This window comes from Carcharhinus amblyrhynchos, chromosome 30, assembly GCF_965287045.1.
Source record: "Carcharhinus amblyrhynchos chromosome 30, sCarAmb.v2.hapA, whole genome shotgun sequence".
NCBI classification, from domain to species: Eukaryota; Metazoa; Chordata; class Chondrichthyes; order Carcharhiniformes; family Carcharhinidae; genus Carcharhinus; species Carcharhinus amblyrhynchos.
In genome coordinates this window covers 5,967,124-5,993,546 of record NC_137353.1, presented here as the reverse complement: position 1 = coordinate 5,993,546, position 26,423 = coordinate 5,967,124, and the positions used below count along the sequence as shown (strand labels likewise).

General features: G+C 44.8%; 1 protein-coding gene across 1 annotated transcript; it reads right to left on the bottom strand.

The window, feature by feature from the left end:
* Positions 1–515: 515 nt before the first annotated feature.
* LOC145360266 (uncharacterized) lies at positions 516–19,260 on the bottom strand. Its single transcript, XM_080215374.1, has 6 exons — positions 19,167–19,260; positions 12,127–12,189; positions 9,406–9,485; positions 5,147–5,277; positions 4,428–4,494; positions 516–1,097 (listed from the first exon to the last, which is right to left on the bottom strand). The coding sequence occupies exons 1-6, from the start codon at positions 19,238–19,240 to the stop codon at positions 967–969; spliced, it is 546 nt and encodes a 181-aa protein (XP_080071500.1). The 5' UTR covers positions 19,241–19,260; the 3' UTR covers positions 516–966.
* Positions 19,261–26,423: the final 7,163 nt, after the last annotated feature.

Sequence of the window (26,423 nt, the reverse complement as noted above, 5' to 3'; positions counted from 1 at the left end):
AAACAGAAACTGCTGGAAAATCTCAGCAGGTCTGACAGCATCTGTGGAGAGAGAATAAAGCCTGAATGACTCTTTGTCAAAGCTTTATTTTTGGGACATGGGCGTCACTGGCCGGCATTTATTGACCATCCCTAGTTGCCCAAGAGCAGTTGAGAGTCAACCATACTGCTGTGGCCTTGGAGTTACATGTAGGCCAGACCAGGTAAACCTGCAGATTTCTTTCCCTTAAGGACACCAGCAAACCAGATGAGTTTCCCTGATAATCGGGAACGATTCCATAGTCATCAGTAGATTCTTAATTTCAGATGTTTTTATTGAATTCAAACTCCAGCGTCTGCCATGGCGGGATTCGAACCCCAGTCCCCCGAGCACTAGCTGCATTTCTGGATTAATAGCCTAGTGACAATACCATTAGGCCATCGCCAGCTCATGTTGCTGAATTAGCTGGAGGTTCTGTTGGTTTCTGGGAAGTTAGCGAGGCTGCAATGCTGGAGATTGTGCTTTGCCCTTTATGTTCTCTTTGCAAGAACATTCTACCACTTGATAGACCAGAGAAAATAAAAATTCTGCCTGTGTATTCTGAAGCAATCTCTGCCCTCTGAGTTAAGCAGTGCCACTGTTTGAAATTATATCTAGAAACAAAAAGTCTTTTGCCTTTCCTGAGAATGAATACTTCTGAACGTGTGCTTATTCAATGGAAATTGATTTGAAATGGTCAAAACTTTATAAAACAGCTGATGGTGATTTCTCCAGATGTAACAGTTGTTTTGCAGTCAAATACATTAAACCTACAAAGCAAATAGTTTCAGCTAATCCACTCATTCAGAGCCCTCTGACGTAACGTATCGTGGGTTACTTCCACCGCAATGGCTCAAACTCTCGCTGGTGGAATGTTCCAGAAGCTCCTGTCGCATGGCAACCAAATACATTATTCATGCCGGTGTTCTTTTTTTTTGAGTGCCTTCATTAAACATGCCACAGAAACGAGTAGTTAGCAACCGGCTTCTGACAGACTCCATCTCGGGCTTGCTGAGTTAAAACCATTCCAGTGCAGAAAATGTCAGCCAGCCAGAATGGGATCAGGAATCCGATGAACACTGTTTTTAAAACAGAAACACAGCAATAATAAAAACAGGTTACCGGTGGAATTTTCAACACAATCTGACTCTGAAATTACTGCTTCCCTGGAACTGAGAGAGAGCTTCCACTCTATCTGCCCTGGGTCTCTGCTTCCCATAGGAAAAGCTCAGAGGTTACTGTCAGATTATGAGGGAATGAACTAATTGGGCTAAGAGCCAGCCAATGGCCTCTTCCTGTGCTGCAAGATCACGTGTGAATGAATTAGGAGTAAGAGCAGGCCACTCAGCCCCTCGTGCCTGCTGCCCCATTCCATAACATCATGGCTGATCAGATTTCTCTACGTTTCTCCCTCCCCTTCACCCACTCATCACAGAATCCCTACAGAGCAGGAGACCATCTGACCCATCGCGCCTGCACTGACAACAATCCCACTCGAGCCCTATCCCCGTAACCCCCATATTTACCCTGCTGGTCCCCTGACACTCGGGGACAATTTAGCATTGCCAATCCACCTAACCTGCACGCCTTTGGAGTATGGGAAGAAACACAGACAGTCACCCGAACTGGAATTGAACCTGCGTCCCTGGCACTGTGAGGCAGCAGTGCCAAGGTGCTGCCCTAAGAATCTATTTCGCTCCGCCCAAAATATATTCAGAGACTCACAATCCTCAGAGGAGAAAGGTCTCCTTTCGGACTGTGGGAGGAAACTGGAGCACTTGGAGGAAACCCATGCAGACATGGGGAGGACATACAAACTCCACAAAGACAGTGACCCAACTAGGGAATCGAACCCAGGTCCCTGCTATTGTGAGGCAGCAGAGCTAACCACTGAGCCACTGAGCTGCAGCTGATAAGGTGGCTGACTCTTGCCTGACTGGGTCGACCATCGTCCACAGTACTTACTGCCACAAATAAGCACAACAGAGAGGGCATTGAAATACAACCAGGGACAGCAAGTGACAGATTCTCTTTCTACCGTGACAAGTGATTAAAAATAGATTCCTCCTTCTCTTCTACTCGCAGCTCTTCTGAAGCTACCTTTCCAGAGGGCCCAATATATTCCCAGTAACTTGTTCAGGTGACCACTGTAAATGTGCAACTTTTCCAGTCTCCCTATTCTCACTTGGAACCCTGTATATATTTCCAGGGAAGCTGCATGGTCCAGTTCTGTACACGGTCGGGTGTGATGGTGAAAGGGTTAATAATCATAGTTTAAAAATTAGACAAGCTGCAGTGAAAAAGAAAGGTGGTCTTATAAAAGCCTTCACTGATTGCTATTGACTTCAGAAAACATAGTGGAGAACATGTCCCTGTTTACATCAATGGGACGAAGTAGAAAGGATCAAGAGCTTCAAGTTTCTAGGTGTCCAGGTCACCTATAATCTGTCCTGGTTCCCCTCCCATGCCAACACCTCTATTTTCTCCGAAGACTAAGGAACTTTAGTATGTCCACGACAAAGCTCACCAACTTTTACAGATGCACAATAGAAAGCATTCTTTCTGGTTGTATCACAGCTTGGTATGCTCTGTCCAAGGCCACAGGAAACTACAAAGGGTCATGAAAGAAGCCCAATCCACCGCTCAAACCAGCCTCCCACCCATTGACTGTCTACAATTCCCACTGCCTCGGAGAAACAGACAGCATAATTAAGGACACCACGCAACCCGGACATTCTCTCTTCCACGTTCCTCCACTGGGAAAAAGATACAAAAGTCTGAGATCACGAACACCTTCTTCCCTGCTGCCATCAGACTTTTGAACGTACCTAACTCACATTAATCTGATCTTTCTCTACACCATAGCTATGACTGTAACACTACATTCTGCACTCTCTCCTCTAAAAATGGTTTACTTTGTCTGTATCGCACACAAGAAACAATACTTTTCATTGTATACCAATAGATGCGACAATAATAAATCAAATCAAAGATAAGCACCAAGGCTATTAGTCTGGGCAAAGCTCATTAAATCAGACGTCTGGATCTAGAAAAAGGGAGTGACCACAGATGCAATGATAATTTGTAAAAAACACAATGAAATATTATGAAGTCTTCATGCTGATTGGATATTATAATAAAGCAAGCATAAAGTGATTGTGATTGGTATATGCTAATTACTTCTAATCGAACTTGAAAACTATAATTGCTTATGTATTTCGGAGTACAGCTAGCTGCAGAATCAGAGCTCTATCTTTCCAGGGACCTTGCAATTAAAACAGCTGTTTAAGAGAACTCTGTGACTTGTTCTGGTTACTTGAAGAGTAAAGTTGTGATCAATGATGGCATGAGCAATGTGAACTAAGAAACACAATCGTATCGCTTAGCAATGGGAAATTTACATTTGCAGTGTGACAGCCATATGTTGACGTAGAATTTCCTCAAACATTGATATACAAAAACATATCTGAAGCCAAGACTCAAGAAGGACTTAACATGGACAGGAATACATGCCATTTATTGGGATAAAAAGGGTGATGTGAATTAAGGTAAACTTCCATTCCTTGCCTATCTGATTACAGAATTCACTCACAAAAATCCACATTGACAAGGTTCATGAACTCTCAATTAACAGCTCGTTGTATACAAGGCTGAAGCTAATATTAGATCAGCACAATTAAAATTAGGGAATAGTGACATCGGCAAAATATATTTTGCTGCATATTTTCATAGAATCACTTCAGTGCAGAAGCAGGCCATACAGCCCATTGCATCTGCACCAAATCTTCTATAGAGGATCCCATCCAGGCTCTTTCCCGTTATTCCATGTATTTATCCCATTAATCAACCTAAACTACACAACTTGGGGTACTAAGGGGCAATTTATCATGGCCAATCCATCTAACCAGCACATCTTTTGACTGTGGGAGGAACCTGCAGCACTCGGAGGAAACCCATGCAGACACGTTGGGTGGGATCTTATGGCCTTGCTCATCCCAAAGCCATAAAGTTCCGCCCGAGGTCAACGAATCTTTCCACGGTTTGCCCCTCACTCATTCCGATTCCCAGGGCAGGCGGGGTGATAAAATTGCGGGCGGGGAGAATGCACAGTCACCCAAGGCTGGAATCGAACCCAGGTCCCTGGCATTGTGAAGCAGCAGTGCTAACCACTATGCCATCCTGAGCTCTTACCATCAATGGAGGACATGTTAACAATAAAAAGATGGAATTAAAACTGTGGAACTCCCTTCTGGCTTTTCCTTTCCCTGTAGTATATAAGCTGGTAAATTTCAGTTTTGGAATGATCGAATTATTACTCCCCAGCCCGATCTTCAATTCAACTCTGATAACCTTGGCAATGTGGGTCATGTTTTTTCAACTACGTTCCTTAATAATGACAAAGCACATACCTGTTGCAAGAACACTCAGTACAGATAACACAAAGGACAGGTAGTACAACTCAGGAGTTGTGTTTACCTAACAAGAACAAAATTGTAATCAGTGTTAAAACCAAAAGAAGCTACACTTTCAAAGTCAAGGTTTGTTGCTTTCTTTAGAACAAAGAACAAAAACAGCCCGGGAAACAGGCCCTTCGGCCCAACGAGCCTGCATTGGGGGTCTGAATCTGCAGTTTTCATAACATGTAATAATATCTTTTCATACCACATTTCTATCAGTAATTTTCTCTTCTTTCCCTTTCGTTATTGAGTCTCATTGGGGTAAAATTCTAACAGCACTGACCAACTTGTCATTTTTCATCTGGTAGTTTGTACCAGTATTTGGACGTTCAACCATGAGGGGCAGCACAAATGTTCCCAATCCTCACTGGAGATCCAATGCTCACAAGCTTTCCTGCAGTGTTCACCTGATGGGTGATCAAGCTGGAGCATTCTGGCTGACTGACTCCCCTTCCCAACCCTGCGGCATTCAGGTCATTTGCCGCGGACCTGAGCCGATCCTGTCCATTTCAATCTGTATCCATGTCTTCAGCCTCATTTCCCCGAATTATCCGGCCAGCGGCTCCAGCACGTTTGTGGAGCAGACCAACATTTCCAGTTCAACGTAAAAGTTTGAGCGCAACACCCGACATTCTGATCATAAAATACACAGGAGGAGGAAGAAATCTTACACACTGGGGTGCAGCAACAGTGAAGGCAGTAGTTGTGATTCCTTGTGCAAATGATCCAACTCCATACACATGGAAAGCCACTTTCACCTCATTAGGGATAGGGTCCATCAAGGTCAGAAGGACTGTAAATCCTAAAGAAGTTTCACTAGAATTAGATCAATTCGCCAACTTACTAACAAACGATTCTAACATGACCATTTGTATTACTGTCATGTGACATAACTTGAATCCTACATTGCTGCTGATGCTAAAATTACTAATCTATTTAATGTAATGGTACTGTACCTTTAAGAAAGGTATTATCAAGTTTCTCTGCAGGATGTTTCCAGCAATCCCTGGCAATTTGTCGGCACCGTGTTGTCTGCAATCGGTGTCCTTTACTGTTACTGTTATAATTACCTCATGTTTATTTTAATCTCCTCTAATGCAATCTTCTGTAGTTTTAGTGTTCCCCTGGGATTGTAGAGTGGGGCTTGATTGGGATGATTTTGTACAAACTAATTCTGAAGAAGGGTACGTGTCTGTGGGATGTTGCTCTACACTGGGACAACAGAGATAGCTAGATGTTAATAATTATACTTTGTCATGTTTAAGCATCTTAATTGTCAAAAATCGTGCCTTGGTGGCCAGTTGGTTAGCACTGCTGCCTCACAGCACCAGGGACCCGAGTTCTATTCGCAGCTTGGGTTACTGTCTGTGCAGAGTCTGCACATACCCCCCATGTCTGCGTGGGTTTCTTCCAGGTGCCCCAGTTTCCTCCTACAATCCAAAAGCCTTGCTAAATCCTCCCCTAGTAATAACCCAAACAGACACCGGAGTGTGGCGACTAGGGGATTTTCACAGTAACTTCATTGCAGTGTTAATGTAAGCCTACTTGTGACTAATAAATAAACTTTATAAGAACATAAGAAATAGGAGCAGGAGTCGGCCATCTAGCCCTTCAAGCCTGCCCCGCGATTCAACAAGATCATGGCTGATCTGAAGTGGATCAGTTCCACTTTCCTGCTTTCTCCCCGTAACCCTTAATTCCCCTGTCTACCAGAAACCTACTTTTTTACTTTTTTTTTGTTATATTCTAACTATTATTAAATAAAGTTTGTTTGACAAAAGCTTCCTTGTGTCTCAATAGAATCATACCCGGAGTGAAACACCGTATGATCACCCTAAAGCCAAAATCAAACATAAAATTTAGGGTCTAGGCTAATTTCACAAAACACAGTTTTTTGCCTGGACTTTAACATTAATCATAATGAATTTAGAATTATTAAAGTTTGGTATGTTGGTGCTGGGGCATCCCAGTGTCAAACACTCCCAATTATGTGTAAAACACGGGTTTGATGCAGAGTAAAGGATTTTGTGCCCTGACTCTCCCCCATCTGAGAACAGTATCAGTGAATCATTCCAAAGTTAGGACCACACACACTGATGGATCAGAGTGCTAAATTCTCACAAAGTGTAATGAGAGGGGGAGGTTCCAATGGTCCACGGACACACCAACAACATGGGTAGGACGAGGAAAGAGGTTCCACTGAGAGCGTGTGAGCAACCAGGGATCAAGTTAAAAAACACAATCTCCAAAGGTAGACATCAGAGTGGTGAAGAAGGCATTCGGCATACTTGGTTTCATTGGTCAGAACATTGCATACAGGAGTTGGGATGTCTTGTTGAAGTTGTACAAGACATTGGTAAGACCACACTTGGGATACTGTGTGCAGCTCTGGTCACCCTATTATAGAAAGGATATTATTAAACTAGAAAGAGTGCAGAAAAGATTTAGTAGGATGCTACTGGGACTTGATGGTTTGAATTATAAGGGGAGGCTGGATAGACTGGGATTTTTTCCTGCTGGAATGTAGGGGGCTGAGGGGTGATCTTGTAGCAGTCTATAAAATAATGAAAGGTGTAGATCAGCTAGATAGTCAATATCTTTTCCCAAAGACAGGGAAGTCTAAAACTAGAGGGCATAGATTGAAGGTGAGAGGAGAGAGATAAAAAAGAGCCCAGAGGGGCAATTTTTTCACACAGAGTCTGGAATGAGCTGCCAGAGGCAGTAGTAGAGGCAGGTACAATTCTGTTTTTTAAAAAGCATTTAGTCAGTTATATAGGTAAGATGGGTACAGAGGGAAATGGGCCAAATGCAGGCAATTGGGATTAGCTGAGTGGTTTAAAAGAAAGGCAGCATGGACAAGTTGGGCCGAAAGACCTGTTTCCAGACTGTAAACCTCTATAACTCAATAACTCTGGATTACTAGCGGAACCACAAGCAGATTGGTGTAGTGTGAATCAGGTTCGAGAGTTAAATGTGGCTCAGAGATTGGTGTGGGGGAAATAGGTTTCCATTCACGAGGTACTGGGGAAAGTGGGAGCAGTGGCAGTAGGATGGACTTCACCAGAACTGTGCTGGGGTCAGCATTCTGGTGACTTGTATGACTAGGGCAGTAGAAAGGGTTTAAAATAAATAGCGGGGGAAATGGATCAAGTTTGGGGATTGGTGATAAATTACATATAAAAGACAAGGCAAAAAGGCAAGGTAGGAATAAAGGAAATGATGTGGCAGGAAGGGATAGAGTGTATAAACCAAACAATGCACCAGTAGATCAAACTAGAGGTTACAATACAAGTAAAGGACAGAGGCCTGGGCGGGATGAGCTGTCAGAGAGTCAGTGCAGACCCGATGGGCTGAATGGTTTACTTCTGCACTGTAGGGATTTCTTGATAACTAAAGGCTTCAATAAGAAAATTGATCAGTTGACAGCACGAATAGAAATAAAAATGTTATGATCCAATAACTAAAGGATGACAACAACTGGGAGCTGAATATTCAAGATTTAATTTAGGAAGAACAGGATGTTTGGCAAGGATTGAAGAATAGCTCTGTTAATCAAGGACAACACTGGTACAGTCGAGAGAGAGATAACTTTAGTTCTGCAGATTAAGGTATATAATCAGTTTGGGTAGAGATGAGAAATAAGGCAGCACAGTGGTTCGCACTGCTGCCTCACAAAGACCCGGGTTCAATTGCTGGCATGGGTCACTGTCTGCACATTCTCCCCACATCTGCATGGGTTTCCTCCGGGTGCTCTGGTTTCCTCCCACACTCCAAAGATGTGCGGGTTAGGTGGATTGGCCATGCTAAATTGACCCATGGTGTCCTGGATGCATGCGTTAGCGGGATTAGCAGGGCAAATACGTGGAGTTAGGGGGGTAGGGCCTGGGTGGAATGACCTCGCAGTGAAGGATCCCATTAGTAGCAGTGATCATTATATGGTTGAATTTCACATTCCGTTTGAGGCAGAGAGAAATGGATCTAATACTAGTGTCTTAAACTGAGACAAGGGTGTTTATGTGGGTATGAAAACAGAGCTGACTAAAGTGAACTGAGAAATTAGATTAAGGTTTTGGACAGTAGATGCATGGGCAGGTTTTTAAAGAGGTGTTTCTGAATACTCAGATACGTTCCAATGAGAAAGAAAGATTCTAAGGGAAAGATACAACAACCGCGGCTAAGTGAGGAAGTTAAAGATAGTATTAAATGGAAAGAAAAGAATATACTTCCATAAAGATGAGTGGCAAATCCAAAGATTGGACAGAATATAAAGAATAGCAAAGAATGATTAGAAGTTAATTAGGAGGGAGAAGTTAGAGGACAAGAGAAAATTAGCTACAGATATAAACATAATTGTTTCTGTAAGTATTTAATAAAAAGTTTTAAGTTTATTTCTTAGTGTTACAAGTGGGCGTACATTAACACTGCAATGAAGTTACTATGAAAATCCACTAGTCACCACATTCTGGCACCTGTTCGGGTACACCGAGAGAGAATTTAGCACGACCACTACACCTAACCAGCACGTCTTTTGGACTGTGGGAGCAAACTGGAGCACCCGGAGGAAACCCACACAGACACTGGGAGAATGTGCAAACTCCACACAGACAGTGACCCAGTCCAGGAGTCGAACCCGGGTCCCTGGCGCTGTGAAGCAGCAGTGCTAACCACTGTGCCACCGTGGAGTGAAGAAGATCGGAGAATCTGTCTTTATAATCTGAATTATGATGAGACATTCAAAAAAAACACACACAGAATTTGAACTGTGACCCTATTGCCCTGGGAAGGTTTTCCATTGTCTCTCTGCTCCATTTATAAAACACAAAATGCTAATTTCACCTCAGGATACTGGATGCTCAGACAGCAAAGCTCTGTAAATGTCGCGAATTGGAGAATCAGCACTGGGAGATAGTGACATCCAGCTATTACTTACCGGTCATGACGAAGGTGAGGATGATAAAACTGGTCAGGTTGATGAGGAGGGGCTGGTTACAGTATCGGGAGGACTTTGGTCTAGGAGATAAATCACAGTTTGAGGAATTGATTTTGTGTAAAGGGGGTGGGGGGGTGGTTAGGGAATGGTGAAAAATACAATATTTATGCTCCTCACGGGCTCTGTCCCTTCGTACATCCCGAGCCTCTCCCCCCAACAACCCCACCCAATCAGCATTCCTTCCTCTTTCGTGTACTTATCTCCCTTGCCCCTTAAGTATATCTGTGATATTTGTATCTACGACTCGAAGAAGGAATAAGTTGCACATTCTGACTACTCTCTGGGCAGAGACAATTCCTCTGAATGAATTTATTAGTGACTATCTTAAGCCAACTTAAGGGCAGCAAGGTGGCACAGTGGTTAGCACTGCTGCCTCACGGCGCCAGGGTCCAGGGTTCGATTCCCGGCTCGGGTCACAGTCTGTGTGGAGTTTGCACATTCTCCCCGTGTCTGTGTGGGTTTCCTCCCACAGTCCAAAGGTGTGCAGGTTAGGTGGATTGGCCACGCTCAATTGCCCATTAGTGTCCTGAGTTATGCAGGTTAGATGGATTAGCTACAGTAAATGTGCGGGGTTACTGGAATAGGATGGGGGGGAAGAGGGCCAGGATAAGATACTCTGTCAGGGAGTCGGTACAGATTCAATGGGATGCCTCTGCGCTGTAGGGATTCTGTAACTCTATAACTGCCCTCTGAATTAACGTAGCAAGCCACTCAGTTCAAGGGCAAGTAAGGATGGGTGGCAGTTCTGGCCTTGCCAGAGACGCCTCACATCTAATGAAAGAATAAAGAATATATTGAGGTTGGAGAGGGTGCTGTAGATTTACCAGAATGATCCCTGAACCCCAGTGGTTAAACTACACAGAGAATACATAAACCACATTTGGATTCCCTGGGACTCGATCAGTTAACCGTGCCTCAACTTTCTACGTTTTTAAGGTAGGAAGGAGGATTGTGAGGCAGGCAGAGAGCACAGTAGGAATTCAAAACTCTGCCACAAACGGCCGTTGATGCCGAATCAATTGTTAACTTTAAACCTGAGATGAATAGATCTCTGGTAACCGGGGGGGGGGGATGTGAGGCAAAGACAGGTAGATGGAGATGGATCACAGATCAGCCACGGTCTCACTGAGTGACAGACGGAACACAGTCTCGAGGGGCTGGATGGTCTACTCCAGTCGTTATTGTGAAGTTAAGAAGGAATTCTTTGAGGGAAGCATCGGGTAGAAGGTGATCGACCAATGAACCCGAGGTGACACGGGGAAATACTTTTTTTTTAAGGACACACAGTTAGTCACCACGATCTGGAATTCACAGCCTGCACGGGGGTAGTTACAGTAATGTTTAAAAGTGAATTCATAGAATCCCCCGGTGCACGAGGCCATTCAGCCTGCACCGACTCTCCAACAGAGCACCTTACCCAGGTCCACCCTGTCCCCCTGACCCCACGCATTTATCTCACTAACCCCCCTAACCTATGCATCTTTGGACACTAAGGAGCAATTTACCATGGCCAATCCACATCTTTGGACTGTGGGAGGAAACCGGAGCACCCGGAAAAAAGCCCGTGCAGACACGGGGAGAATGTGCAAACTGCACACAGACTCTCACCCGAGGCTAGAATTGAACCAGGGTCCCCGGCACTGAGGCAGCAGTGCTAACCACTGTGCTGCCCCACAGGTTATTGGATAAATAAGAACACAGGAACTCGGAGCAGGAGTCGGCCATCCGGCCCCTCGAGCTGCTCCACCATTCAATAAGATCATGGCTGATCTTTTTGTGGACTCAGCTCCACTTACCCACCTGTTCACCATAACCCTTAATTCCTTTACTGTTCAAAAATATATCTATCCTTGCCTTAAAAACATTCAACGAGGGAGCCTCAACTTCACTGGGCAGGGAATTCCACAGATTCACAACCCTTTGTGTGAAAAAGTTCCTCCTCAACTCAGTCCTAAATTTGCTCCCCCTTATTTTGAGGCTATGCCCCCTAGATCTAGTTTATCTGCCAGTGGAAACAACTTCGCTGCTTCTATCTTATCTATTCCCTTCATAATCTTACATGTTTCTATAAGATTGCTCTCATTCTTCTGAATTTCAATGAGTATTGTCCCAGTCTACTCAGTCTGTCCTCATAAACCAACCTAGTGAATCTCCTCTGCACCCCCTCCAGTGCCAGTATATCCTTTCTCAAGTAAGTAGACCAAAACTGCACACAAAGCACAAGGTGATGCCTCACCAGCACCTTATACAGCTGCAACATAACCTCGCTGTTTTTAAACTCCATCCCTCTAGCAATGAAGGACAAAATTCCATTTGCCTTCTTAATTACCTGCTGCACCTACAAACCAACTCCTTGAGATTCTTGCACAAGGATGCACAGCAGCACGCTGCGAATAACTGAAGAGAACAAGTATAGCTAGCAAGTGGGATTAATTGGATGATTCGACCAAACAGCTGGCATAGATATGATGGGCAGATTGGCCATTTTCTATGTGCTATCATTCTAAGATACTTTAATGAATTAAATGGGGAATAGGCAGTCCTGGTGCTCCCCCACCCGTCAGTTGAGACTGACCAAGAGAGCACAGATAGGACATGAACATCTCACCCATTCTTCTGGAATCGGGTTAGGTTACTTTTTGTTTCAAATGTTAGATTTACCTCAGCAGCACAAATATCTGTGGGAAAAGAAGAACAGTCACCAGGAATAGCACCAGGATTTCACTGCAAGCAAATACAAATTATTAACAGCAATAATAATCAGCACTTTTCATAGACAACTTCAATACAAATTAACCACAAAAACAGTGCATAAACTTAACCCTGTCAGTAAACCTCCCTCCAAGTACACTGATAGGCTGGAATATTAATTTAATCTGGAATTAAACTTAGGCTGGAATTTAAGCATAGATAAGGGTTATGGGTAGAGGGGGGACTGGTAATGTTAAAATGGCGGCGTGGGCTCATTGGGCCGAAGGGCCTGCTTCCCGGGCTGTCTTTGTTCTTTGTAATATTGGGCTGAGAAATGACAGACGGAATTTAATCCAGACAAACATGAGGTGATGCATTTTGGTAGATCCAATTTGGGTGGGAGCTAGTGCTAACCATTGTGCCACCATGCTGCCCATACGTAGGATTGCCGCACCTGCGCAAGGATATTTTGGCCTTGGAGGGAGTGCAGAGGAGGTTTACTAGGCTGATACCGGAGTTGAGGGGGTTGAGCTATGAGGAGAGGCTGAATAAACTGGGCTTGTACTCGTTAGAGTTTAGAAGAATGAGGGGAGATCTCATTGAGACGTATAAGATGATGAATGGGATGGATAGGATAGAGGTGGAGAGACTCTTCCCGCTCAAAAAGGACAGTAGGACTAGGGGGCACAGCCTCAAGATAAAAGGGGGGGCGGTTTAGAACGGAGTTGAGGAGGAACTTCTTCACTCAAAGGGTGGTGAATCTCTGGAATTCTCTGCCCGTTGAAGTTGTGGAGGCTGCCTCGCTAAATATTTTTAAGACGCGGGTTGATGGGTTTTTGATACGAGAGGGGATTAAGGGTTATGGGGAGAGGGCGGGAATGTGGAACTGAGCCACGACAGATCAGCCATGATCTTATTGAATGGCGGGGCAGGCTTGAAGGGCCAGATGGCCTACTCCTGCTCCTATTTCTTATGTTCTTATAAAATAAATAGCAGAACCATCAGGAGCATAGACACACAGAGAGATCTGGGAGTACCGGCCCACAGGTGGGAAAGGTGGTGAAGAAGGCAGATGGCACGCTTGCCTTCATCAGCCGGGGCATCGAGTATAAAAGTTGGTAAATTATGTTACAGTTGTGTAAAACACTGGTTTGGCCATATTTGGGATACGGTGTTCAATTCTGCTCACCACACTGCCAGAAGGATATGGAGGCTTTGGAGAGAGTGCAGAAAGGTTGACCAGGATGCTGCCTGTTACGGAGGCTATTCGCTATGAGGAGAGGTTGAATAAACTGGGATTGTTCTCCCCGGAAAGACAGAGACTGAGGGGGGAGGGGGGGGCGACCTGATAGAAGTTTATAAAATTATCAGTATAGATAAGGTGAACAGTTGGTAGCTTTTTCCCAGGATAGAAATGACAATTACAAAGGGGGAAAAGGTTCAGTGAAGGTGTGCAGGGGAAGTTTTTTACATAGAGGGCACTGGGGGCCTGGAATGCACTGCCAAGTGAAGTGGTTGAGACAGACATGTTAGATACATTTAAGACTTATCTTGATGGACACATGAACAGGTGGGGAATAGGCTTGGTGGGCCGAAGGGCCTGTTCCTGTGCTGTACTGTTCCTTATTCTTTTCACTAGGGTAGAGAAACACTTGCAACAGAAAGATACTGGCAGTTCCTGAACCTTACCAACCCCCGTATGTGCTGGCATTTTTTAAAACTTTTTTTCCTCGTTTGAAGTAAGCGAGGCTGGAGGTCGTTTGGTAAGAGATGTTTCAACTTACATTGCCTCACAGTGCCCCAAGTTACACCGCTCGATCATCAAACACAGCACACCAAACTCTCTTAAGTAACAGTACCCCCAAGGCTCCTTGCTGCATATATTGAAGACAAAAATATTGGACATCTCTGCTCTCTGAACTAGATCAATGATTTCTCTGTGACTGAAAGCACCCCCCCCGCTTTACTGAAAGACCCTCCCCCCTCGCCCCCACCCTCTGTGACTGAATTCCCCCGTCAGCAGACAAGGTTAATTATATTTAGATGCAAACTGGGAAGAATTCACTCTTCGCCTCCTCAGGCAAGCTTTGAGAATTTATATTAATAGCCTTGGAACTAATTCTAACCAATGACAAAGAGGAGTGAAAGACTGGTTGGAAGATTTGCCATCTCAGGCATCTGCCTGAGGAAGCAGTCAGCAATAAACGCTCATTTTATTTCCTAGGTTCAGCCTGTGGGAAGTCATTGGTTGCTCTTTGTTTGGAATATAGATATCTATTAGGGGTATTAAATGAGGAAGGATGCCCTTGCTATAGACGGAGCACAGCAAAGGTTTACTAGGCTGATTCCTGGGATGGCAGGTCTGTCATTTGAGGAGAGACTTACTCAGTTTGGGTTGTATTTATTGGAGTTTAGAAGTGTGAAAGGGAATCTCACATCAACTTATAAAATTCTAACAGGGTTAGACAGGGTAGATTCAAAAAAAACATTCCCGATGGTGGGGAGTCCAGAACTAGGGGTCACAGTTTGAGGTTAAGGGATAAACCTTTTAGAACTGAGGTGAGGAGAAATTTCTTCACCCAGAGGGTGGTGAATGTGTAGAATTCACTGCCACAGAATGTAGTTGAAGCCAAAACATTCAAGAAGAAATTCAATACAGCTCTTGGGGCTAAAGGGATCAAGGGGTATGGGAGGGAAGGGAGGAATCAGAATGTTGAATTTGATGATGTCATGATCAAAATGAATGGCGGAACAGGCTTGAAGGGCCAAATGGCCTCCTCCTGCTTCTAGTTTCTATGTGATCCGGTGCTGCTCAGCTGGCATTTTCAGAGCACAAAAAAAAAATCAGTGACCTAAGATTAGGAATTTCCAGTGGTCCAAGCATTCAGTAAGAATTAATTAGTGTGTGAGAGGTGCGTGAGGTTTTGATTTCAATGCAGGCTGAGGAAAAAGAGGTGGAATGGGCCACTTGTAGCTTAGGAGGCAAAGCCTGAAGTGCCGAGCGTGTCAGCTGTGGCTCAGTTGGTAACACTCGCAGCTGGGGGTCAGGAGGTTCTGATTTCAAGTCCCACTCCAGGACTTGAGGACAAACACCGAGGCTGACACTCCAGTGCACTACCGAGGGGGTGCTGCACTGTCAGAAGTGCCACCTCTCAGATATGACATTAAATCGAGGCCCCATCTGCTCTCTCAGATAGAGACACAGGATCCTTTGTACCTAAGATGAAGATAGAGAAAATTTTCCTGGTGTTCTGGTCAATGTTTATCCCTCAATCAACACCACAACAAACAGATTATACGTTCATTATTACTTTTCTGTTGGTGGGAGCTACTCTCTACATTAAACAATCTTTATTTAATTAGCTTTGATACTTCGCCGGTTTGAAGCACACTTTATAACTGTTCTTTTCCCTAACAGCTGTAACTTGCTGTTGCAATGTACAATGCCACAAAACAGCGACGTTACAGATTTCTTCACCTGCTCCTCTGAGCTCACTCGCTACAGACAGGCAGTCACTGTTCAGGGCACCATCCCCTGAAATGAATGGTCCAAACACCAACTCAATCCTAGAATGGACAGAGGTTTGGGTCATGTCTCCTGCCACCTTCCTGGAGGATGTCTGGTGCAGAGAGACCAAAAGAGGAGGCGAGCACGTATGACAACTTCATTCAGGCCATTGAGGCTGTCCTATTGGAGCACTAACTCCCCGAGTAAGGATCCAACTGATGGGCCAATCAGGGAGTCTTTGCCTTGTATTTTAACTAGGAGTGTCAGTTCCTCTGGCACTCCCCGAGGTACACTAGTGACTGCCAGCACTGTGCACTGCTGTTAGAGTTTGTAAATAAAGGGATTTTGGGGAAGAGAATTCTGCCTCTGCAGACTCATTACAGCGGGATTAAAGGATAATGTCCCTTCAAAAGAAGAATTCTAAATGAATTGCAAACTTTGAGTAAAATTATTAAACACTATCATCCACCCACAACTCTTTGTTAAAACATACCCCAGCTTTCATTTACAGAATTAGTGGAATTTTCTAAATATATGTAGTTGAAGTATTTTAAAATACCACAATCTGATGTGCTCAGCATTATGAGCTTAGCTGAGCCTCAGTATAAATGTTTGCAACTGTGTGAGTCAGTACAAAAGGGTGTTGTATTGATGTGGGAATGAACAAAGAGAATGCAGCAACAACATGACTCGAAACATATTCCCAAGAGGTATTTGTGTAAATATCCATCTACTGTACACGGAAATTTGGTATGTCAGCTACAACTCTCACCAACTTTTACAGATGTACCATAGAAAGCATTCTGTCACAGCTTGGTATGGGCTCCTGATCTGCTCAAGGCTGCAAGGAACTACAAAAGGTCATGAACGTAGCCCAATCCATCACACAAACCAGCCTCCCATCCAATGACTCTGTCTACACTTCCTGCTGTCTCGGCAAAGCAGCCAGTATAATTAAGGACTCCGTGCACCCTGGACATTCTCTCTTCCACCTTCTTCCCCCAGGAAAAAGATACAAAAGTCTAAGGTCACGTACCAACCGACTCAAGAACAGTAGAGAAAAATTAACTTAATGCAAGGTACAAGAAGCTGTTCTTGAGTCAGTTGGTACGTGATCTCAGGCTTTTGTATCTTTTCCCCGACGGAAGAAGATGGAAGAGAGAATGTCCAAAGTGTGTGGGGTCCTTAATTATGCTGACTGCTTTTCCGAGGCAGTGAGAAGTGTAGACAGAGTCAATGGATGGGAGGCTGGTTTGCGTGATGGATTGGGCTACATTCGTGACCCTTTGTAGTTTATTGCGCTCTTAGTGAGACCCTTCATCAGAGCTAAAAGAAAAGAAAATCAGGTGTGAATTATACCGTGAGGGTGGGAGGGGGAGAAGGGTTGTAACTGGACAAAGGAATTGTAAATAACGTTAAGGCTCGGAAAGGTGAGAACGATGTCCGTTTAGAGATCAGAATGGTGGAACAAAGGTAGAGATTGAGGAGTGTGGCCCTGGTAGGAGATTTCAGAGGTGGAAAAACAAAATTAAGAATAAAAAGTGATAAATGAAATGAAAAGAAGAAATGAAATTCAATAAAATAAATGGAAATGGGGGTGAAGGTGGACGGGAGAGTTGATGCTCTGAAGTTGTTGAACACAATGTTCAGTCCAAAAGGCTGTAAAGTGCCCAGGTGGAAGGTGTTTCTCCAGTTTGTGTTGGGCTTCACTTCAACAGTGCAAAAGATCTCTCAACTTGTCCTTTACCAATCTGCACCAATCTACCATTCACACAATCCAATCTCTGAATGGACACTATAGCTCCTTTCTCATCACCATTTACATTCCCTTTGTCCAGTTACAGCCCCCCCGCCTCACAGTATAATTCATGTCTGAGTTTCTTCGCCTTTAGCTCTGATGAAGGGTCACCCAGGCTCGAAACGTTGGCTCTATTCTCTCCCCACAGGTGCTGCCAGACCTGCTGAGTTTCTCCAGCATTTTCTGTTTGTGTTTCAGGGAAATAAGTCCCAGGTTCAGTCCCCAGTCGGTGCTGCAGCCGTTGGCAAGTTTCAGAGCCTTCAGCGCCTCGAGTGAAGGAGGAGATAGCTGGGCACAGTCCCCCCCCTTCCAGCTGGGATCTACAAACTGTGTTGGAAGTGTGGAGCCAAGTGAGGGATGAATTTGGACTCAGTTTTCACACTTTCAAAATAGCCTCCCAGCATTTGCTATCATTGTTGACACATGACAGATGATCTCTTTGATAAGATCCTGGTGGTATCTAATGCCCAAGGAACTGTATCGCTGCAAGACCCACTCATTGTATTGGTCGGGTGCTGGGGAGAGTTATAGAACAAAGAGATCTAAGGTTACAAGCTCGTGGCTCCTTGAAAGTGGAGTCACAGGTGGATAGGGTGGTGAAGAAGGCATACTTGGTTTCATTGGTCAGAACATTGAATACATGAGTTGGGATGATTGTTGAAGTTGTACAAGACATTGGTAAGGCCACACTTGGAATACTGTGTACAGTTCTGGTCACCCTATTATAGAAAGGATATTATTAAACTAGACAGAGTGCAGAAAAGATTTACCAGGATGCTACCGGGACTTGATGGATTGAGTTATAAGGAGAGGCTGGATAGACTGGGACTTTTTTCCCTGGAGTGTAGAAGGCTGAAGGGTGATCTTATAGAGGTCTATAAAATAATGAGGGGCTTAGATAAGGTAGACAATCAACGTCTTTTCCTAAAGTTAGGGGAGTCTAAAACTAGAGGGCAAACGTTTAAAGTAAGAGGGGAGAGATACAAAAAGGGTCCAGAGGGACAATTTTTTCACACAGAGGGTGGTGAGTGTCTGGAACAAGCTGCCAGCGGCAGTAGTAGAGGTGGGTACAATTTTGTCTTTCAAAAAGCATTCAGGCAGTTACATGGGTAAGATGGTTATAGAGGGATATGGGCCAAATGTGGGCAATTGGGACTGGCTTAATGGTAAAATGTGGGCAACATGGACAGGAAGGACCTGTTTCCATGCTGTAAATCTTTGTGTCTCTACGACTTTATGTGATATCACCCAGGAGGGTTGGGGAGAGGGAGCAAGAAGGCTGAGTTAAGTGGCAAGAAAATGGAATCTCAAAGTGCTGGAAAAACTCAGCAGGTCAGGCAGCGTCTGTGGGGAGAGGCACAGAGATAATGGGCGAGATTCTCCAGGCCGCCCCCCCACCCGTGTGATCCCTGCCAGCGGGAAGTGGCACGTTGTTTGTTAGCAGCGGGATTCCCTGATCCCTCCACTGTCAATGGGAATTCCCACAGGAGCAGGAAACCCACGAATGGGGTCACGCTGCTGGCAGGACTGGAGAATCCCGCAGGCCGGAACGGTTGGAGAACTCTGTCCAATGTTTCGAGCCCAATATGATTCTACTTTGGAACAGACGAGGGATGAGAACGTGATGGGTTTTTACGCTGTTGAAAGAGGCGAACGCGTCAAAAAGACCAAAAATACTCCCCAAATTCAGAAAGAGGTGCTTACAATTTTGCTCGACTGCGTTTGGGCACCTGCCTGCTGAAATGATAGGCTAGATGAGCAAGACAATAATGCAACATCCTGTCCTCAGTTTCTTCTCGATATCTGAAACGAACAAAAGTTACTAAACGCACAACACAATGTCCAGTTAAAACCTCAACTAAATAATCATCATCCCAATAAATGCATGAGCTTGGGGGATCATATATAGAAATATACATGGAAAATAGGCACAGTAAGTAGTCTCAGGTGAGTGCTCCAAAAGCTCGTGCTACCAAATAAACCTGTTGGATTTAACCTGATGTTGTGAGACCACTTGCTGTGCCTACCTCAGTCCAATGCCAGCAACTCCACATCATAGAAAATAGAAATAGGAGTAGGCCATTCAGCCCTTTGAGCATGCTCCATCATTCATTTGATCAGCAAATTCAATATCCTGATCCCACCTTCCCCCTATATCTCGATCACAGAATCCCTACAGGGCAGAAGGAGGCCATTCGGCCCATTGAGTCTGCACTGACTCTCCAGCAGAGCATCTTATCTCGGTCCTACCCTTACACTATCTCCATAACCCCACATACTTACCTTGCAAATCCCCCAAACTACACATCTTGGGACTCTAAGGGGCAATTTAGCATGGCCAATCCACCTAACCTGCACCCCTTTGGACTGTGGGAGGAAGCTGCAGCACCTGAAGGAAACCCATGCAGACATGGGGGGAATGTGCAAACTCCACATAGACAATCACCCAAGGCTGGAATCAAACCCGGGTCCTCGGGGCTGTGAGGCAGCAGTGATAACCAAGGTGCTACTCGAAAGTTAAAAAGTGAAATGCCTGGAACTCAACCCAAATTACTGCACACGCAACTGCATAAGGTTCTACAGGGGTTGGAAAGCTTGGCTTCCCAAAGTAAGTGCCTGTTACAGCCCTCCTTATAGGCCAGGAGGAGCTGTGCTTTTCCATAGGCCCCTCAAAGAATTCATTAGCTTTCCCCAAACACAATTTCCTGTCATCTCTCCCCCCAATTATCTATACAAATGTTCCTATACTCCAATCCTCTCGCTATGAAGGTCAACATACCATTTGCCTTCTTTACTGCCTGCTGTACCTGCGTGCTTACTTTCAGCGACTGATGCATGAGGACACCAAGATCTCGCTGAATATCCACCTCTCTCAATTTACAAAATAATAATATGCCTTCCTATTATTGCTACTGAAGTGGATAATGTCATATTTATCCACATTCTGCTGTATCTGCTACACACGTGCTCCCTCACTCAGCCTATCCAAACCACACATCTCTGCATCCTCCTCACAGCTCACCCTCTCAGCTAACATTTGACGATGATACATTCAGATCCCTCTTCCGAATCACTAAAATATAATGTGAACAGTTGGGATCTAGCACAAATCCCTGTGGAATTTTACTAATCAGAAAATCAGAAAAAAGACCCATTTATTCCAGTTCTTTGCTTGCTGCCTGTGAACCAGCTTCCTATTCATCTCAAGACACTACCTGCAATCTGATGTGTTTTAACTTTGCATAGTAATCTGCTATGAAAGCCTTCTGAAAGTCTAAATAAACCACATCAACTGGTTCTCCCTGGTTACATCCTCAAAAGAATTCCAGTAGATATGTTAAACATGATTTCCCCTTTGTCAATCCGTGCTTTGTCTGATTATACCCCTGCCTTTCAAATGCTATGCAATGAAATCCTTGATAATGGATTCTAACAACTTTCCTACTACCGATGTTCGGCTCACTGGTCTATAGTTCCCTGTTTTCTCTCCACCTCCCTTTTTGAATGGCAGTCTTATATTAGCTACCCTATAATCTGAAGGAACTATTTCAGAGTTCAAAAAATTTTGGAAAATAATCACCAATGGATCTACTAGTTCCAGAGCTATTTCCTTAAATACTTTGGGATGAAGATGATCAAATCCTGAGGAGATTTATTCACCTTTAATCCCATGAACGTCTCCAGAACCATTTCTCTACTAATACTGATTTCCTTCAGCTCCTTCTAAAACTAATGTTTCTCTGAATTTCTGATACATTATTCATATCTTCCTTCGTGAAGACAGAACAAAGGATGAATTTATTTCCTCAGCCATTTCTTTGTTTCAAGTTATGAATTCTTTGTTTCTGACCACAAGGATCCTACACTCATATTTATCAATCTTTTTCTCTTTACATGCTATAGAAACTTTTGCAGTCAGTTTTTAATGTTCCCCGCTAGCTTACTTTCATACTCTATTTTTCCCATTCGGAATCAATCCCTTGGTTCGCCTTTGCTGGATTTTAAACTGCTCCCAATCCTCAGTCCTATTGCTTCTTCTTGCCCATTTGTATGCTCCTTTGAAACTAATACTATCTCCAATTTCCTTCCAGGTTTGAGTGCTACCCCAGGACTTGAAGGCCAAAGAAGGTGCCTTCATAACGTGGTCAGACAGGTTGAGGGTTTAAACCTGGAAATCCTTCCAAAGACGCCTGTAGTTGATGGTAAGATGGGAGAGTCTTCTGGTCAGCCACTTTTTACGTGGAGTGATGCCCCTTAAGCTATAAGCCCCTGGCGACAGACTAGCAATCTGTTCCGGGATCTACTCGCTATGGAAATAGTCAAAAGTCTTCCTCAGTAGACCATTAGGTAACAGGAAGAGAATTAGAATGGAATTATTAGATCAAATAACTCATGGAAATTCAGGTTACACCACAGCTTTGTGTTGGGCACACTTGTACTTGGCACCATTTTGTTTGACAATCTAACTAATTTTTAAAAAATCCATTCAAGGCATTTACTATCTGCATTAACGACCCGTCCCTAACTACCCTCGAATAGGTGAGCTGCCTTCTTGAAGAGATAGAGAATCTGGTGAACGGGTGCAATGACAATAATCTCTCCCTCAATAAGAGCTGCACTGTCAATTAAATAAATTTACACTCAGTCAAAACTTCCTAAGCCTCACATCCAATATTTCAGACGTGCACCCGGCATCTGTCTTGGGTTTCAGTGCATTTTTTTTTTAATTCATTCATGGGACATGGACGTCGCATTTATTGCCCATCCCTAGTTGCCCGAGGGCAGTTGAGAGTCAACCACATTGCTGTGGCTCTGGAGTCACATATAGGCCAGACCAGGAAAGGACGGCAGATTTCCTTCCCTAAAGGACGTTAGTGAACCAGATGGGTTTTTCCAACATTGGACAAAGGTTTCATGGTCATCAGTACATCTTAATTCCATGATGTGGAGATGCCGGTGTTGGACAGGGGTGGGCACAGTAACACAGTAAGTCTCACAACACCAGGTTAAAGTTCAACAGGTTTATTTGGTTGGACAAGCTTTCAGAGCACTGCCTCTTTATCAAGTGAGTGGAGGATTTGGTTCACAAACAGGGCATATATAGACACAGATTCAATTACAAGATAATGGTTGGAATGAGAGTCTTAACAGGTAATCAAGTCTTTACAGGTACAGACTGTACGCAGGGACAGGCTGTACACAGCAAACTACCCAGCCTCCAGGAGAACAGTTACCACGACACCACACAACCCTACCACAGCAACCTCTACAAGATATGCCGGATCATTGACATGGATGCCATCATCTCCCGTAAGAACACCATCCACCAGCTACACAGTAAATTCTCTTGCGACTCGGCCAACGTTGATTAACTGATACGCTGCAGGAAAGGATGTCCTGAGGCATGGTACACCGGGGAGACCATGCAGACGCTACAATGGATGAATAGACACCGCTCTACAATCACCAGGCAAGAGAGTTTAAGTCGGGGAACACTTCATCAGTCACAGGCATTCAGCCTCTGATCTTTGGGTAAACGTTCTCCAAGGCGGCCTTCAAGACACACAACACAGAATCGCTGAGCAGAAACTGATAGCCGAGTTCCACACACACGAGGACGGCTCAAATGGGATCTTGGGTTCATGTCACACTATCTGTGACCCCCATGACTTGCCTGGGCTTGCAAAATCTCACTAACTGTCCTGATTTGAGACAATACACATCTCTATAACCTGTGCTTAACCCTCTCTCCATCGCACTGTCTGTACCTGTAAAGACTAGATTACCTGTTAAGACACACATTCCAACTATTATCTTGTAACTGAGTCTGTGTCTATATATGCCCTGTTTGTGAACCAAATCCTGCACTCACCTGATGAAGGGGCAGCACTCCGAAAGCTCGTGCTGCCAAATAAACTTGTTGGACTTTAACCTGGTGTTGTGAGACTTCTTACTGTTCTTAATTCCAGATGTTTTTATTTAATTTAAATTCCACCATCTGCCGTGGCAGGATTTGAATCTGTACCCCCAGAACATTGGCTGAGTTTCTAGATTAATAGTCTGGTGATAATACCACAAGGCCATCACCTCCGTATTAGTAAGTTGTGTTTTATAATAATCTGCCACTAACTCTCTCTGCCTCTCATGGACGTTGTCACGTTGTCCCATGGGAATGGATCATTCAGTACCTCGTCCAAGAGCCATTCTTGCATCAGTTCTGATAAGCTGATACCTACAGTCTGCTCAAGCAGGGTGAGCCTTATCCCTGCTGTCACCTCACCTCACACTTACACAACTGACCTTTCAGGGGACAGATCCCCCTGGCAATTTCCCTGATCCTGCGCCCTTAGGTTCAATGGGGCCAGTGACAATTGGGCCCCAGGTGAGGTCAATTAGCTCAGGGATGGAATAAGAACATAAGAAATAGGAGCAGGAGTAGGCCATCTAGCCCTTCGAGCCTGCCCTGCCATTCAATAAGATCATGGCTGATCTGTCGTGTCTCAGTTCCACATTCCCACCCTCTCCCCATAACCCTTAATCCCCTTGCCTATCAAAAACCTGTCAACCCGCGTCTTAAAAATATTTAGCGAGGCAGCCTCCACCACTTCACCGGACAGAGAATTCCAGAGATTCACCACCCTTTGAGTGAAGAAGTTCCTCCTCAACTCCGTTCTAAACCGCCCCCCCTTTATCTTGAGGCTGTGCCCCCTAGTCCTACTGTCCTTTCTGAGTGGGAAGAGTCTCTCCACCTCTATCCTATCCATCCCATTCATCATCTTATATGTCTCAATGAGATCTCCCCTCATTCTTCTAAACTCTAACGAGTACAAGCCTAGTTTATTCAGCCTCTCCTCATAGTTCAACCCCCTCAACTCCGGTATCAGCCTAGTAAACCTCCTCTGCACTCCCTCCAAGGCCAAAATATCCTTGCGTAAGTGTGGCGACCAAAACTGCACACAGTACTCCAGCTGCGGCCTCACCAGTGCCCTGTACAGTTGCAGCAAGACCTCCCTACTTTTATATTCAATCCCCCTCGCTATGAAGGCCAGCATCCCATTCGCCTTCCTGACCACCTGCTGCACCTGCAAGCTGGGTTTTTGCGACTCATGCACAAGGACCCCGAGGTCCCTCTGCACCGTTGCATGCTGCAGTTTTTCGCCATGTAAGTAATAGTCCTTCCTACCATTATTCCTACCAAAGTGGACAACTTCACACTTGCCAACATTAAATTCCATTTGCCAGTTCCTGGCCCATTTGCCCAGCCTATCTAGATCCTTCTGCAGACTTTCCACACCCTCCGCACAATTTGCCGTTCCACCAATCTTGGTGTCATCAGCAAATTTTGACACGATGCACTCAGTTCCCTCCTCCAGATCACCTATATAAATGGTAAATAGCTGAGGCCCCAGTACCGATCCCTGGGGCACTCCACTAGTCACCAACTGCCAATCCGAATAGCACCCATTGACCCCCACTCTCTGCCTCCTATTTGCCAGCCAATCCTCTATCCACGCTAACACCCTACCCCCAACTCCATGTCCCCTGACCTTCTGCAATAACCTCTTGTGAGGCACCTTGTCAAACGCCTTCTGAAAATCAAGAAAGACCACATCCACCGGCTCTCCTCTATCCACCGCCCTAGACACATCCTCATAGAACTCCAATAAATTCGTCAGACACGACTTCCCCTTAATGAAACCGTGCTTTGGCAAAGTGGCTAAAACTTTGATTCTGAAATAAAATAATAATTCTCCACTCCACACACAGACACCCAATTCATTGTGTGACTTCCCAAATGACAAGCAGTGCAACAGACAACTGGATAGGCAGGAGGATTAAAAACAGGGCAGATCCCTGGTCACAGTGGCACAGTGATTAGCACTGCTGCCTCACAGTGCCAGGAACCCGGATTCAATCCCAGCCTTGGGCGACTGTTGGTGTGGAGTTTGCACATCCCTCCCCCCCGTGTGTTTCCTCCCACAGTCTGAAAGACGTGCTGGTTAGGTGCAATTGGCCGTGCTAAATTCTCCCTCAGTGTACCCGAACACACTCCAGAGTTTTAAGTTTACTTTTTATTGTCACAAGTAGATTCACATTAACACCGCAGTGAAGTTATTGTGGAAATCCCCTAGTTGCCACACTCTGGCATCCAGAAGAAACCCACGCAGAAATGGGGAAGATGTGCAAACTCCAAACAAGACAGTAACCCAAGCCGGGAATCGAACCCAGGTCCCTGGCGCTGTAAGGCAGCAGCGCTAACCACTGTGCCACCCAGTCTTGGTTAGAACATAGAACATAGAACATTACAGCGCAGAACAGGCCCTTCGGCCCACGATGTTGCGCCGACCAGCTTTTAAAAAAAAACAACACTAACCCACTAATCTAAACCAATCCCATTTCGTCCATAAACCTATCCACAGATCTCTTAAACGCCCCCAAACTAGGCGCATTTACAACTGCAGCTGGCAGGGCATTCCAGTCCCTCACCACCCTCTGGGTAAAGAACCTACCCCTGACATCAGTCCTATAACTACCCCCTCTTAATTTAAAGCCGTGCCCCCTCGTGCTAGCTTTCTCCATCCTAGGAAAAAGGCTATCACTATCCACCCTGTCTAAACCTCTAATCATCTTATATGTTTCAATAAGGTCCCCTCTTAGCCGCCTTCTTTCCAGCGAAAACAACCCCAAATCTCTCAGTCTCTCCTCATAGGATCTCCCCTCCATACCAAGCAACATCCTGGTAAACCTCCTCTGCACCCTCTCCAAAGCCTCTACATCCTTCCTGTAATGTGGGGACCAGAGCTGCACACAATACTCCAAGTGCGGCCGCACTAGAGTAGTGTACAGTTGCATCATGACGCTGCGACTCCTAAATTCAATCCCCCTACCAATAAACGCCAAGACACCGTATGCCTTCTTAACAACCTTATCTACTTGATTCCCAACTTTCAGGGATCTATG

Excerpts from the sequence above, each read along its gene's own strand:
- LOC145360266 (XM_080215374.1), bottom strand. The coding sequence starts at position 19,240 with ATGTTGCATTATTGTCTTGCTCATCTAGCCTATCATTTCAGCAGGCAG. Across the intron at positions 5,278-9,405 it reads CCTCACCTTCGTCATGACCG|GATTTACAGTCCTTCTGACC; the intron begins GTAAGTAATAGC and ends AAACTTCTTTAG. Across the intron at positions 1,098-4,427 it reads ACTGAGTGTTCTTGCAACAG|TGTTCATCGGATTCCTGATC; the intron begins GTATGTGCTTTG and ends TTTTAAAAACAG.